At 51.7% G+C, this 14,274-nt stretch overlaps 1 protein-coding gene across 1 annotated transcript; it reads left to right on the forward strand.

The window, feature by feature from the left end:
* The first annotated feature begins 5,165 nt into the window (after positions 1 to 5,165).
* On the forward strand, positions 5,166 to 14,062 carry LOC101585872 (proproteinase E). Its single transcript, XM_004637629.1, has 8 exons — positions 5,166 to 5,208; positions 6,121 to 6,206; positions 9,644 to 9,741; positions 9,874 to 10,008; positions 11,198 to 11,334; positions 11,538 to 11,680; positions 12,561 to 12,713; positions 14,045 to 14,062. Exons 1-8 carry the CDS (start codon positions 5,166 to 5,168, stop codon positions 14,060 to 14,062), a joined length of 813 nt encoding a protein of 270 aa, XP_004637686.1.
* Positions 14,063 to 14,274: the final 212 nt, after the last annotated feature.

Genomic DNA, 14,274 nt, shown 5'->3' on the forward strand with positions numbered 1-14,274 from the left:
TACTCTTTTTAAAATGTATTTAGTACAGGGTCTACAAAATCTAACTAAACAGATCAAATTTGTAGTGATCCTTCTGTTTTAAGCCTCCCAAGCATTGGGATTATGGGCGGGTGCCACCAAGCCCAATCCCAATTGCTGTCTCAGCATGCCCTGAGGGCTGGGGCCCATACACAGTCACGCCAGGGATGGAGCCCCAGTCCCTGTGTTTGCCTCAGTGAGGGCTTTAATCAGCTGAGCTATCTAGCCAGCCCTCTTTCTTTCTTTCTTTCTTTCTTTCTTTCTTTCTTTCTTTCTTTCTTTCTTTCTTTAGACATTACCACTATGTATCTCAGGCTGGCCTTGAACTTCTTGCAGTGATCCACATGCCTCAGCTTCCCAAGTGCTGAGTTTAAAGGCAGGCACCTGGGTAGACACTGGGAATCCATTGATGAGTAAGGCGAAGTTTTGCCCTTCACAGAAATTCCTACTGAGCAGGAATTGGAAATAATGGACCCCAATGATAATGGCTCCCATGTTCCCCACCCTCCACTTCCTACCCTCCCTGCTTTCTGATTCCTCAGGGGCTGAGGGCTGAGGCCTATGGTGCACGGAGGCCCTCTTCCTCCCAGGCCTGCTCCCTCTACTGGGACGGGGTGGAGCTGCACTTCAGGGGTTTAGCTCAAGTTGCACCTGACCCTCCCCCATACCCCCAAACCCCATCATATTTAACCAGCAACAAAGCTAGAGATATCTGCTCAGAAACCCTGAAACATGAACAGGCCTGGCTAGGAGCTCGAGGCCATGGTTGGGCTCAGAAGGGCCTCCCTTGGGACCCAGAAGAGGGCCAAGTGGCTGCGCGTCTGTATACAGAACTGGCACCTGGGCAGGATGTGCTCAAGGCCACCTGGATGAGTGCTGGGCCTGCTTTCTGTTTGACACCTGTGTGGGGAGAGGGTTTGAGCTCCCTGTGCCCTTGTGTTAGCCTCTGTGAGGCCCCATAGTGACATGCCAGGGGACCTCAAGGAAGCCCTTCCTTCTCCCTGGGATGATGTCTCCACATGTCTGATGACAGAGGGTGCATGGGCAGTCTTCCCAGGCCCTGTCCACTCCAGACTATCCCAGCTCCTGGGCCCCTCCCTCCTCTGTCTTCCACCCAGGGTCTGGGGAAGGGCTCCGAGTGCCAAAGCTGAGCAAATAAACCCGTGCAGGTCCACTGGAACAGCACCAGGGAGGGCACTGCTATTTTTATCCCACTTGAAGGATTTTCACAGCTGCTTCACATGTGTCCCCATATTTCCCTGGGCCTGGACTAGCACAATGGCAGATGTCCCTGAGGGTTGCTGGAGGGGTGGGCTCCTCAGCAGAAACCACACAGTCATATGCCCATCTACACTTCGAGGCCTCCAAGCACCACCTGGAGGCAGCCCCACTGGAGAGCTGTGTGAGGGCGCCGGCACCTGTGTGAGGCTGCCCGGGTTCTGGGGCAGCCTGAGCAGCAGGTTCCAGGCTCACCTTGCTCCCTAGGGATGGCACAGTGCTCATAACATGCTGGGCCTGGCCTGGGAGGCTGCTGCCCACAGCCAGCAAACAAGGGCTGAGCGCTTTCTGCAAACCAATGGGACAAAACACCAGGTGCTGTGCTCACTGCCTCACAGCGACATCTCAGATGCAGCTCCTCCTCCAAAACACACTTCCCTCTCAGGTGCCACCTCTAGTCCCAAAAGCTGAGCCCCCACCTCCTCCTGTGGGGCCTGCGTGACTGAAGTGGGTCCAGCTGGTCTTCTCTTCACTCCCTCATCCCTACCCTACTGCTCAAGCCCAGCCTCAAGAGGAAATGTGTTGTTTGTTTGTTTGTTTGTTTGTTTTAGTTTAATCATTTGACACAGGCCCTTGCTATGTGGGATCCTCCTGCTTCAGCCTCCTGATTGATGGGATTACAGGCATGTGCTACCACAACTGGCCTAAGGAAGAAGGATTTTCTAAATACACAGGGAATCCAGGTCTTTCTCTTTGTCACCCCCCACAAACCCATGCCTTGGTCCTTATGCATTGAATAAATTCCCAACTCCTCAGTCCTCTGATCTGCAATGATGTGCTCTATATTTCTCTCTCTCTCTCTCTCTCTCTCTCTCTCTCTCTCTCTCTCTCTCTCTCTCTCTCTCTCCCCCCCCCCTGTGTCTTGGTCTCTTTTTCTGCCTCTGTCTCTGTCGCTCTCTGAATTTCAGAGAGAAGAAACAGAAGAACACTGATCATAATCCTCAGTCCTCTCATCAGTGATACATGAAAAAACAACATTGTCTCCATGTTGGCTGAGCCTGACCCTATTTCCATGTATTGCTATGTGTAGAGCTGGCTAGGACTTTTCCTTATTCCTTTAATTGGCTTTGGGCAGCGCATACAGATCTAGCCAAGGTGCCGGTGATAGTCTTTGAGGTTGACAGGCACGTTTCCCTGGTAACCCCTCCCTGTTTCTCTTTAATGTGAGCCGGGTTGATGTGGGAGGAGGAACCAATGCTCCATGTTATTGGCTGAGATTGAGCCTTGAGATAGAGGCTATGACTTCGGGGGGCTTGAAAGGTTACACATTAGAACTGAAGCACTGGGGGCTGGTGAGATGGCTCAGTGGTCTAAAGCAACTATTTGGAACAAGCTTGGCAAAGCACAGGACCGCGGTTCAATCCCCCAGCACCACATGCCAGCCAGTCCCGCCCCCTGGTGGGCTGAGCTGCCCCCCCATAAATAAATAAATTAATTAATTAAAAAAAAAACATGGGCTGGTGAGATGGCTCAGTGGTCTAAAGCACCTACTTAGAACAAGCTTAGCAAAGCACAGGGCCCACGGTTCAATCCCCCAGCACCACATGCCAGCCAGCCCCACCCCGTGGTGGGCTGAGCTGGCCACACACACACACACACACACACACACTAAAAATGTTAAAATAAAAAAAAAAAAAGAACTGAAGCACTGGACCCCAAAACATTAGATACTATCTGAACTGTGCAATGCAGATTATTCCCTACATATCCTTCTCTTTACATGTAGCAGAGGTAAATGCAGGCCTCCTGCCTAGCTCAGCTCACAACAACAATCTCCTTCCTGCCATTCTCAGTCATTCATCCTCAAGCCACTCCTCCTTCATGACTGAATAAAACCTGGGTTAGGTCCTGGGTCAAGGCCTTTGTTCCAGATAGCCATCACCAAGGCTGGACTTAGGACCCTTTGGCTCCCCATAACTATAAAGATGGTTTAGTGTCTTTAGTCTCACTGTGGGTTGCTCTGGAAATGGTGGATTGGAATTAACTTGACAGAATTCCAATAAGTAACCCATGGGATTACAAATATAAACTTCCTGGTCTGAGATGGGGACCAGAAAGGGCTCTGTACACATCATAGACTGGTCTTGGGTCACTTTTATTTAGGAAGAGGTAGAGACATTTTAAGTAACACACTTCGCACCTCCCTCACCACATCTGACATGATAGGTCTGAAAGACAATGGATGCTAAAGAGCCATGCTTTACGCTGTGTAATTCTGTTTGAATGTAAGACTCTGGAAAAGGTAAAACTAATGACAGAGAGCAGAGCTGGTTGTGCGGAGGAAGAGGCGAAGGCACTGAAAGTATTCTGTGTTGTTGTAACAGTAGTGGTTGCTGTGATTGGCTTCTTTCCACTGATGATTAATATTCTACAGGAGTGGAGCCGGAGAGCTAGCTCAGTGGCTTAAGTGCTTGCCTGGCAAGGACAAGGTCCTGAGGTTGATCCCTGGTACCACCAAAAAAAGAAAAAGGCTGTCAGGACAGCACAGGATAAAATGGTACACTCATCATCAAGTGTGAGCTCTCTGTGTCGTGGGGACCGAGGATGGACAGAGTGAACGTGTTCATGCCCACCCACCGTACGATATGGGGGCTTTACACACGGTGAGCATTTCCCATGCAACTGCGGCCACATGAGACTTCAACTGCAGGGCTGCATCTCCGGCCCACATTGGCCTCGCTCTTTTTTGTTTTTTTGCCTTTCTGAGACAGGGTCTCTCTGTGCAGTTCAGGCTGGCCTTGAGCTCACTTGCAGCCTAGGCTGGTCTCAAACTCACAACAATCCTCTTGCCTCATCCTCCTGATTATTGGGATAATAGGTGTGACCCACCACATCCAGGTTTGACCTCCCTGTTCTTTTTTTTTTTTTTTTTTTTTCCAGAACCGGGGATTGAACTCAGGCTCTTGCACTTACCAGGGAAGCTTTTATTCCACTGAGCCATCTCCCCGGCCCCCGACCTCCCTGTTCTTGAGGGAGCCAGGTCCATTCAGTTTCAGACCTTGGCATATCCACACTGAGGACTACACCCAGAGGGCTTTGCAGCCAGCTCCTCCGTGCTCTGGCTATTTTTTTGTTTTGTTTTGTTTTGTTTTGTTTTGTTTTGTTTTGTTGTGGAACCAGGGATTGAACTCAGGCCCTTGCGTTTGCCAGGGAAGCACTTATTCCACCGAGCCATCTCCCCGGCCCCCCTGCTCTGGCTATTACTTACCCATCCAGACTCAGTCAAGTGCTCCCCTCTGCCCAATTCACTTTCTGGGGCTCCCAGCTACAAGGGTTGCTCCCACCCCTACCCAACCATCCGTGTTTCCTTCTCTGCAGCATCTGTCCACACCAAGATTTGAAACAGCCTTCCTTGAGCCAAGCCCAAGGAAAACAGGTACCAAGTCCAGCCCCTGGCTGTGCCCCAGCAAAGTACCCAGGGTAGGTAGAGAGAGTGCTTAGTAAAATTATGGTCACTGAAGTAGATGATAGGAATCACACACAGCACACCAGAAACCCAAACCTCAGAGAGGTTAATCTACCTGTTCAAGTCAAGAGCTTGGACTTGGCAAGAGGCAGAATTTGAATCCAGGCCTGGGCAGCCTCAAGGCCCATGATCTTTTATAAACACTCTGACTGATTCTGACGCAAACCTTCTTCCTTTTTTCCTGTTATCAGATGGCTACTCAATGCCACCTGCACAGTCACCTGGTCCTTCCATTGGCTGTTCTTCCTCCATCTGCAGAGGGAGGCACCATGGCCTTGGGCTCTGGGGGACCTGGTATTGCATCACCTGTTCTGGGAATGGAGCCCAGCCTGGGCCCTCCCTCTGCCCCCTGCCCTATATTAGAGCCCCTGGTTCTGGGTCGCTTCCCATCCTCTCAAAGCTCATGATGCTGTGGCTGCTGAGTTCCCTTCTCCTTGTGGCCCTTGGTAAGACCCCAGCCTGGGCCTGGGTTCCCTGTGCTGTACAGGCCAAGGCCGCGGACGCCTCTGCCACCTGCCCTGGGTCCCACAGCACCCAACACCTGCTTCCACACGCGGAGTCTCCTTCTATTCCTGGGCATGATTGTGGCGGTGCAGCAGGAGCGGGGTGCTGGACAAGCTTTGGTGGAGGCCTTCAGGGAAAGGCAGGGAGCACCCCAGGGCCGCCCCCTCCTGGGTCCCTGAGCCCCTCTCAAGGTTAAGACTTCCTGCTCTGTGCTTGGAGCCTCGGGTTGGAATTTCCACCACAGCTCTCCCATCACACTGGCACCTCCGGCTCCATAGCTGGTGCCTGGCCTTTTGCTTCTCTCTCTGCTGTCTTCCATTTGGCTCATGGCCGCCTCGTCCTAGTGGCCTTGCCTGATGAACAGAGACAGTGACACTTGCTCAGCGCAGCCTGTAGGCCAGGTGGGATGCTGCCAGCAGGTCTTAGATGAACTCATTTCATTCTCATCACAGCCCCACAAAGCCGGTACAATTATTATCCCGGTTTCCCAGAGAGGGAAACTGATCCTCAGACCTGGAAAGCAGGTGTCCTGACACAAGAAGCAGGCTGCTGCCTCTCAGCCCAGGCAGTGGCACTTCAGAGCGCTCACTCTTTCTGATATTGGCTTCCACTTTGGAGGGCTCAGGGCCCTCCAGGCACTGTCAGCTGAAGGAGGCCCTGGGTCCTGGGACTTAGGAAAGCCCTGCCTGGGAATGCATCAGCAAATACTCCTTCCTCGGTGGTACTGCAGAGCAGAGGGTGATAGGAGCTGGCCCAGGGCCACACAGGCAGCTTGTGGCGCAGTTGGGCCTGGTGGCCTGGCCTGCTTCCTCCTTCTAGAGCCTGGCTGAAGGTCACCCCACTGTCTCCTCTAGCCTCAGGCGGCCGCCACCCCTCCCACGGCCCCTCTGGCCGCGTGGTCAATGGTGAGGATGCTGTTCCCTACAGCTGGCCATGGCAGGTAAGAGCTGGACCAGGTGCTCGCTGCCCTCCACAGCCCTGGCCCCAACGTCTGATCCCCCAGACGGGTCGTGCTTCCTTTCCATATTGCTCTTCTGCTTTGCCCATGCAGCCTGCACCCCAGCTGGCTGTTGGCCTTGCAGAAACGGAGTCTGTGGAGAGGGTAGACTTCTGGGGCTAGTACAGTAATGGTGGACTTCCAGGAGAAAGATAGAGGGTACTCACATCTGGACTACTCAATTTGTACATCAGCGCGCTAAGATCTGAGAACTTTTTTTTGACTACAAGGTCATTCATTCATTAGACCTAAGATGCATTTTCCAAACATGGAAATATTCACAGATATACTCATACAACGAGACACTTTTTTTTTTTTTTTTCAGAACCGGGGATTGAACTTAGGCCCTTGCACTTGCCAGAGAAGCGCTTATTCTACTGAGCCATCTCCCTGGCCCTTACCCGTACAACGAGAGACGTCATTGCCATAAAAAATCTGGGTTCATCTTCCTGAATTTTTTTATTTTTTTATATTTATTTTTTATTGAGAAATAAATATGAATGAGACAGTTTCACAGCTGATTAATAGGACAGTTTTGATAGTCAATGCACTGTACATTGTTATCTTCTTAGTGGTTATCCATAGTACAAGAAGCAGACAGGATATTCTGTCCAAACACTGTTAGTACACCTCTTTCTTCTCTTTGAATTAAGCGAAAGTAGCTGTAAATTTATCCTAACTATTTTGTATATATAAATACAAAATAAGATCTGAGAACTTGAAAGATTAGAGTTGGTTGATTGGTTTTGTTTGCATTTTAGTACTGCTAAGGAATGAACCCCGGACCTAGGGCACACCTGGCCAGTGTTCCACAGCTGAGCTATCTACTTGTACATCTCTAAAACTTCTTTTAAAAGGTTTCATTTAGGGCTGGCCAGATAGCTCAGTGGACTAAAGCACCTGCTTGGGCAGAGCGCAGCGGCCGTGGTCAGATCCTGGAGTGCTGTGCCTGCCTTGACCCCAGGGCGCACTGAGACAGCGACTGCGACTGGGTCTGGTGGTGTAAGCCTGTCATCCCAATGCTTGGGAGGCTGAAAACAGGAGAATCACTATTAGATTGGTGTATGTAGTGAGACCCTGTACACCCTATACACCCTATCCTAAATACATTTTTTTTTTTTTTTGGTGGAACCGGAGATTGAACTCAGGCCCTTGCACTTGCCAAGGAAGCACTATATGCCACTGAGCCATCTCCCCGGCCCCTAAATACATTTTTAAAAAGTTTCATTTAATTAATTTCTTCTTTATTTTTGTTTTTGTGAGACAGGGTCTCTCAATATAGTTCAACTTGGCCTTGAATTCACTATTTAATGCAAGCTTCCTTCGAATTTGAGGCAGTCAGATTCCTGAGTAATGGGGTTATAGACCATAACACCCAGCATAATATTTTGAAATTTTTTTGTGTGTGTGAGTGTGTGTGTGGTACTGGTGATCGAACTCAGGACCCTGCCCTTTGCCAGGCAGGTGTTTATTCTACTGAGCTATCTCCCCAGCCCTGAAAATAATTTTTTTTTACTTATTTATTTTTGCGGAACCAGAGATTGAACTCAGGCCCTTGCGCTTGCCAAAGAAGCACTTATTCCACTGAGCTATCTCCCCGGCTGAAAATAATTTTTGAAACAGGCTCTCGCTAAATTTCCCAAGCACGCCTAGAATTTGCCATCTTCCTGCCTGAGCCTCAGGGTTCCTAGTGGTTGGCATGGGCTGGGGAAATGGCTCAGTAAGATAAGTGCTTGATTGGCAAACGCAAGGATCTGAGTTCAATCCCCGGTTCCGCCAAAAAAAAAAAAAAAAGACCCATCCTAGTGGCTGGCATTACAGGCATATACCCATTGGCTGAGGCACTTTGCTGGGCACACTGATAGATGCACAGAGAGCTTGACGTGTTGTCCCATCACACGCTGCACCCTAGCTGCAGTGGCTGTTTAAAGGAAGTAAAGTTAAAACTCCAATATTCACTGCTAGTTGCATTCAAATACTCAAGCGCCACATGAGGGGAGTGGCCACATGAGGCAGCAGAGATCTAGGACATATCCATGGCAACCAAAGATCTTCCTGGTGAGGATGCATGCCCGCCCTGTGAGGACCACAAGGTAAACACTAGAGGCTTTTACCTGCCATGTGGTATCAGTAGCCAGGACTTATTCCACCACCACTTCATCCTCAAAGTAGCCGTGGCGTGGGGACAGGAATGAGCCTGCATCCACTACAAAAACTCTTCATTAGAAGCCTAACAATCTAGCGAGACACTATCTCAAGATTTCAATCAAGGGTCTAGGATGATTCTCAGTGCAAAGGCCCTGGGTTCAATCCCTAGCATAGGAAGGAATAAAAACAAAACAGAAACATTAACCGTGACCCAGAGGTGGGCCACATGAGGAGTCTGCCAACCCTTGGTTTAGAGGGAGCTTTTTTTTTTTTTTTTTTTTTTAATTTTAGGGAAGGGTCTACAGGTGTTCAGGGTCTCACTGCTAGATCGGACTCCTAGTGATTCTTCTGTTTACCTCCTCCCAAGTGCTGGGATTAAAGGTGTGCACCACCACGCCCAGTCTCACCCAGTCTCAATTGCCATCTCAGCGAGCCCTGGGGGCAGGGCTGGCACAGCAGTCCTTGGAATTGAACCCTTCCCCCTTCCCCCTCTACTCTCCCCCCTTCTCCCCCTTCCCCGCTGCCACTGCACCTGCTTGCAGGCCCCTTAATCCATTGAGCTATTTGGCTGGCCTTAGAGGGAGCTTTTAGAAATGAAATGCATGAACAAGAAGAGAGACAAGCGGAGCTGGTGAGATGGCTCAGTGGTCTAAAGCACCTACTTGGAACAAGCTTGGCAAAGCAGAGGGACTGCGGTTCAATCCCCCAGCACCACATGCCAGCCAGCCCCGCTCCCTGGTGGGCTGAGCTGGCCACACACACACACACACACACACACACACACAAATAAATAAATGTTAAAAAAAAAACTATGAAAAAAATTAAAAAAATTTAAAAAAAAAGAGAGACAAGCACTCAGGATGGGTTGTGCTTCTTGAGGTCCGGAGGCCTTTGAACAACTGTGGCCCAGAAGAGTGGGAGAGCCAGACAGAGACCCTGAGTGTTCTCAGAGGAGGGCTGGGGACCCGCTAGAGGGAAGAGTGCTTGGTCCCCAGAGAGGTCATAGAGTGTAGAGTGGGGAGGTTGTGGTGACTCAGAATGTATCCCAGTAGGAAGAGACGGAGCCACCAGGAGCAGTTAAGCAGGCTGCGCGCTGCACATTTCAGAGGGAGCCGTTCTTTTCCATGGCAACAGAACTCTCTAGAGTTGTACAGTGCAGAATGGAGAGACATGGCTGACAAGTCTTACTGTGCAGCCCAGGATACTCAGGCCCTTTTCTCCTTGGCCACCAGGTCTCCTTGCAGTATGAGAAGGACGGGGCCTTCCACCACACCTGTGGCGGCAGCCTCATTGCCCCCAATTGGGTCCTGACTGCAGGCCACTGCATCTCGTGAGTTCTGTCAGCTGCCCCTGGGCTCTCCCAGCTCTTGTCCCTGTGAGAACAGGGAGGCTGGGCAGTGGGGGATGTGGGAGAGGAGAGAGGAGGGCCACAGGCCTGGACTCACCTGTCCTCCACCTGCAGGACATCTCGAACCTACCAGGTGGTGCTGGGCGAGTATGACCGGAGTGTGAAGGAGGGGCCTGAGCAGGTGATCCCCATCAACGCTGGCGACCTCTTCGTACACAAGGGATGGAATAGCAACTGTGTGTCCTGTGGGTGAGTGGAATCCTAGACCAGACCCCCAGGGCTCCTCCACTTGTGCCTCCATGGCCCCAGTGATGCCAGACCCCAGAATATGCCCACCAAGGCTTGAGCCACCAGAGCCTTTAAGGGGTATGGACTCCTGAACCCTCTCCATATAGTCAGGGCAGCAGGGCCCTTGAGGGGCAGATATTACTCCAAACCCAGGATGGCTCTGGCCTTTACCCTCCTATAAATCCAAGATTCTCCCTTGTGACAGATGTGAATGAAGCCTGGGCCTTCTGGCTCAGAACTGTGGGCAAGAGAAGGAGCACTGGCCTGAGAGCCCACTCTTCCAGTGACCTCTCTGGGGTAGCTACTGTGCCCTTTGTCACAGGGTGACCATGAAGCAGGGCTCCAGGGGGGCCATGAAGCTCATGGTGTCTGTCATAAACCCTCCAGTGTGTCTGGGTGGTGCAATTTCTCTGGTGTTCTAGACAGTAGAGGAGGTTCAGACCTGCAAGGGCAGCGTAGGTGTGAGCAGCCGTGAGGAGCGAGACCCCGGCCCATCTGAGCCTCCTAGGATGAGCAGAGGGACAACTTGGGCCCCAGTGAAGTGACTTGCGTGACCAGCAGGCACGTGAAGGCAAGAGTTCTGTTTCTCAAAGTGTGGCCATGCGACACCAGCATCCAAGCAACCTGGGGAACCCTTAGAAATACGGATTTCTGGCTTCTCCCAGACCCACGGCCTTGGCGAGGCTGAGCGGCCGCCCAGCCATTGCTGTGTCCTGGGCTCTCCAGTGGTTCTCACTCAGGGGACCATGTGCACTGGGAAGAATTCTAGATTAAGAAGGCCAAGGGTGGAAGTGGGCGGGAGTCGGGGATGGGGATTCTCATACCACTTGCCCTAGGCAGGTATTCAGGGCCATGCCTGCTGTCCCAGCCTCAAAGGAGGCTGGGGCAGGAGGACTGAAGTTTGAGCCTAGCCTGGGCAACTTAGCAATTTTGTGAGATCCTGTCTCAAAAGAAAAAGAACTGTGAAAAGAAAAGGTCTTTGAATACAGTTCAGAGTCAAGACCATGGTTTCAGCCCCCAGTGTCAGAAAAAGAAAAGGTCTTCAATGTTCATGTTGTGGAGTCCAACCCCCATTATCCTGATCTGAGCCCAGGATGTGGGGACTGGCTGGGTAGAAACCCAGGCTCTGTGTGACTCTTCTCCTCCCCAGCAATGACATCGCCCTGGTCAAGCTGTCACGCAGTGCTGAGCTGGGGGACACTGTCCAGCTGGCCCAGCTCCCTCCCGCTGGTGAAATCCTGCCCAATGAAGCGCCCTGCTACATCAGTGGCTGGGGCCGCCTGTACAGTAAGTACAGACCTGTGTCTAGTGGCCACAGTGACAGAGACACAAAGCTAATACTGGGCTGAGGGTGGAAGGCCACATCAGGTCTGGTATTTGGTAAATAAGCCCTGCAGAAACATGCTTTCCCCCTGTACCCAGGGTTCTCTATATCTCCCACTGGAGAGCTCCTGGCCTGGTTCCCCACTCACTGTTCTCTGTCCCCACAGCCAATGGGCCTCTCCCAGACAAGCTGCAGCAGGCCCTGCTGCCCGTGGTGGATTATGATCACTGCTCCAAGTGGGACTGGTGGGGCTTCACTGTGAAGAAATCAATGGTGTGCGCTGGCGGGGACATACAGTCTGGCTGCAATGTGAGTTCGCCCCGCACAGCCCCTGCTAGCCTCCTTTAGCCCCAGGACAGGCAGTACCTGGAGAAGTCAGCATGCTTTCTGGGTCTGGTAGACAGGATCCGGATTCAAGGTCCTGCTCAGAGGCAGCCCTCACTGGGACATGTCACTGTCCTGCCCTATGCCTCAGGGGTCTCCTCTGTAACAAGGGACACTACCCTCTGCCCTCCAAGTCACATCAGCTCCAAGGTTCTGAAGCTATAATTATACATCCCATGGCCAGGCCTGTAATCCTAGCACCCAGGAGGCTAAGCAGGAGAATTGCCAAGAGCTGAAAGGCAGCCTGAGCTACATAGTAAGTTCAGGGCCAGCCTGAAATACACATGGAGACCCTATCTCAAACAAACAAACACACAAAAACCCTTCAGAGGGTTCAGGTTGTAGCTCAGTGGTACAGCACTTGTCTGCCACTGGGGTTTAAGCCTAAGCATTGCAGCGAGGAAGGAAGGAAGGGAGGGAGGGAGGAAGGAAGGAAGGAAGGAAGGAAGGAAGGAAGGAAGAAAAAAAAGCAAGACAAGAAGGAAAAAATAAAAGGAAGGAAAGAAAGAGGAAGGAAAGAAGCAAGGAGAGTTCACAATATGCTCTTTGAACTATGAGTATGAACAATGATGTTGGTAGTCACCGGTGGCACCAGGAACGGGAGCCGCCATTTCTGAGTGCCTCCTCCCTCTTAGGCAGTAGTGTCCACCACTGCCTGTTGTAAGGTACATGACATCTCAGAGGAAGCCTTCCTTTCTTGTCCATCAAAAATGGGTGCGCCAAAGCCCGGAGTTTCCTAAAGTTCAGTTCCGTTGCACTAAGCCCAATGCACAGCTCAGCCCCCAACTCTGTCTGGCGGTTCCAGGGTGACTCTGGAGGACCCCTCAACTGCCCCACTGAGGAGGGCAACTGGCAAGTCCATGGGGTGACCAGCTTCGTTTCTGCCCTGGGCTGCAACACCCTCAAGAAGCCCACGGTGTTCACACGAGTCTCAGATTTCACTGACTGGATCGAGGAGGTGAGCTGGGGGAGAGGTTCAGGGAGGGTCCCGGGATCCAGGGGCAGCAGAGGCTTCTTCCTATAGGCGCTGTGGGGGGGTGCTCCACAGGGACAGATGTTTTCTGCTGACCCAGAGACCTCTATGGCCTCTGGTTGGAGCTGTGAGCCACCTGCCGAGAGCCCTTAGTTATCAGAGATTTTTGAAGTGGCTCCTGGGGGCAAGAGTTTCTGGATCATGCACAGAGGGCCTCCTGGCTGTGGAAAGAGGAGAACCATGACACATGGTGACAGCTGAAATGACCCTGAGGCCCAGTGAGAATACAGTCAGTCCAGGATGACTGAGATAGTTCCTGATAACAGTGATGGCTACATACTATAGACCACTTAAACTTATGCCAGTGCTGCCATGGTATACCATGGCTACACTGCCAGCACATTGGGAGGCTGAGGCAGGAGGATTCTACCTTTAAAGCCAGCCTGGGCAATTTAGCAACTATGAAACCCCTATCTCCAAACTTGAAAAACAAAGAGGGGCTGGGGAAGTAGCTCAATGCAAAGGCCCAGGTGTTTAGTCAGCAGTGCTGAGAAACAGAAATGAAGAAGTAGAAAAGAGTCTGACGAGGTGCTACAGACCTATAATCCCCACATTCTCAGGAGGCTGAGGCAGAGTTCGAGACCAGTCTGGGCTACAAGTGAGCGTAAGACCAGTGAGACCCTATCTCAAAAAGACCCAAATGAGGCCGACCAAATAGCTCAGCAGATTAAAGCGCCCACACAGGGGCCGTAGGGACTGCAGGGGCCGGGGTAGGATCCCTGGGCTGGCTGTGCTGCCCCTTTCCCCACTGGTACTGAGATGGCAATTGAGACTGGGCATGGTGGCATGTGCCTCTAATCGCAGCACTTGGGAGGCTGTAAAAGGAAAATCACTAAGAGTCCGATCTAGTAGTGAGACCTTGAATACCTGTAGACCCTTCCCTAAAATACAGGGGTGAAAAAGACCAAAATAATAACAATAAAAAGAAAATAACGAAGTAGAAAAGAGCTGGTTGGGGACCTAACTCCGGGGTAAAGCTGCCCTGGCTACAACAGAAATGAAACAAAATGGCCCAGGGCACTGTGGTGAGCACCTGACTTAATAGCTTCTTAGAGAACCTCGTGAAGAAAGCACTAGCCTTATCCTACTACAGAGAAGGAAAGGAAGGCTCAGAGAGGTACAGTGTCCTCCTTGGGTCCCACAGCTGCTGGGGTGACAGCTGGAGCTGAGCCCTGGTGTTGTAATTCACCATCACCACCTCCAGAGCCCGAGCTCCTCACTAGGCCCTCTCTGCCCTGCTCCCTGCTTTCTTTCAGACCATTGCCAGCAACTAGGACCAGGCCCAGCTGGCTGAGCGGTCCACATCCTGCAATCAGAATAAAGGTGTCTCTGCAAGCCCGAGTCCTTCCTCTTCATTGTCTCACCCTGCCCCTGGGCGCTCTGATGACAGGGACACAGCGCCCCATCCTGCCCTTTGCCCTGAGTCTGCAGCAGCATGGATGGTCTGGCACAAGGCTGTCACTCTCTCCCCCACACTTCCCTGCAC

This window comes from Octodon degus, unplaced genomic scaffold (genome assembly GCF_000260255.1).
Source record: "Octodon degus isolate 3935 unplaced genomic scaffold, OctDeg1.0 scaffold00092, whole genome shotgun sequence".
Lineage (NCBI taxonomy): Eukaryota > Metazoa > Chordata > Mammalia > Rodentia > Octodontidae > Octodon > Octodon degus.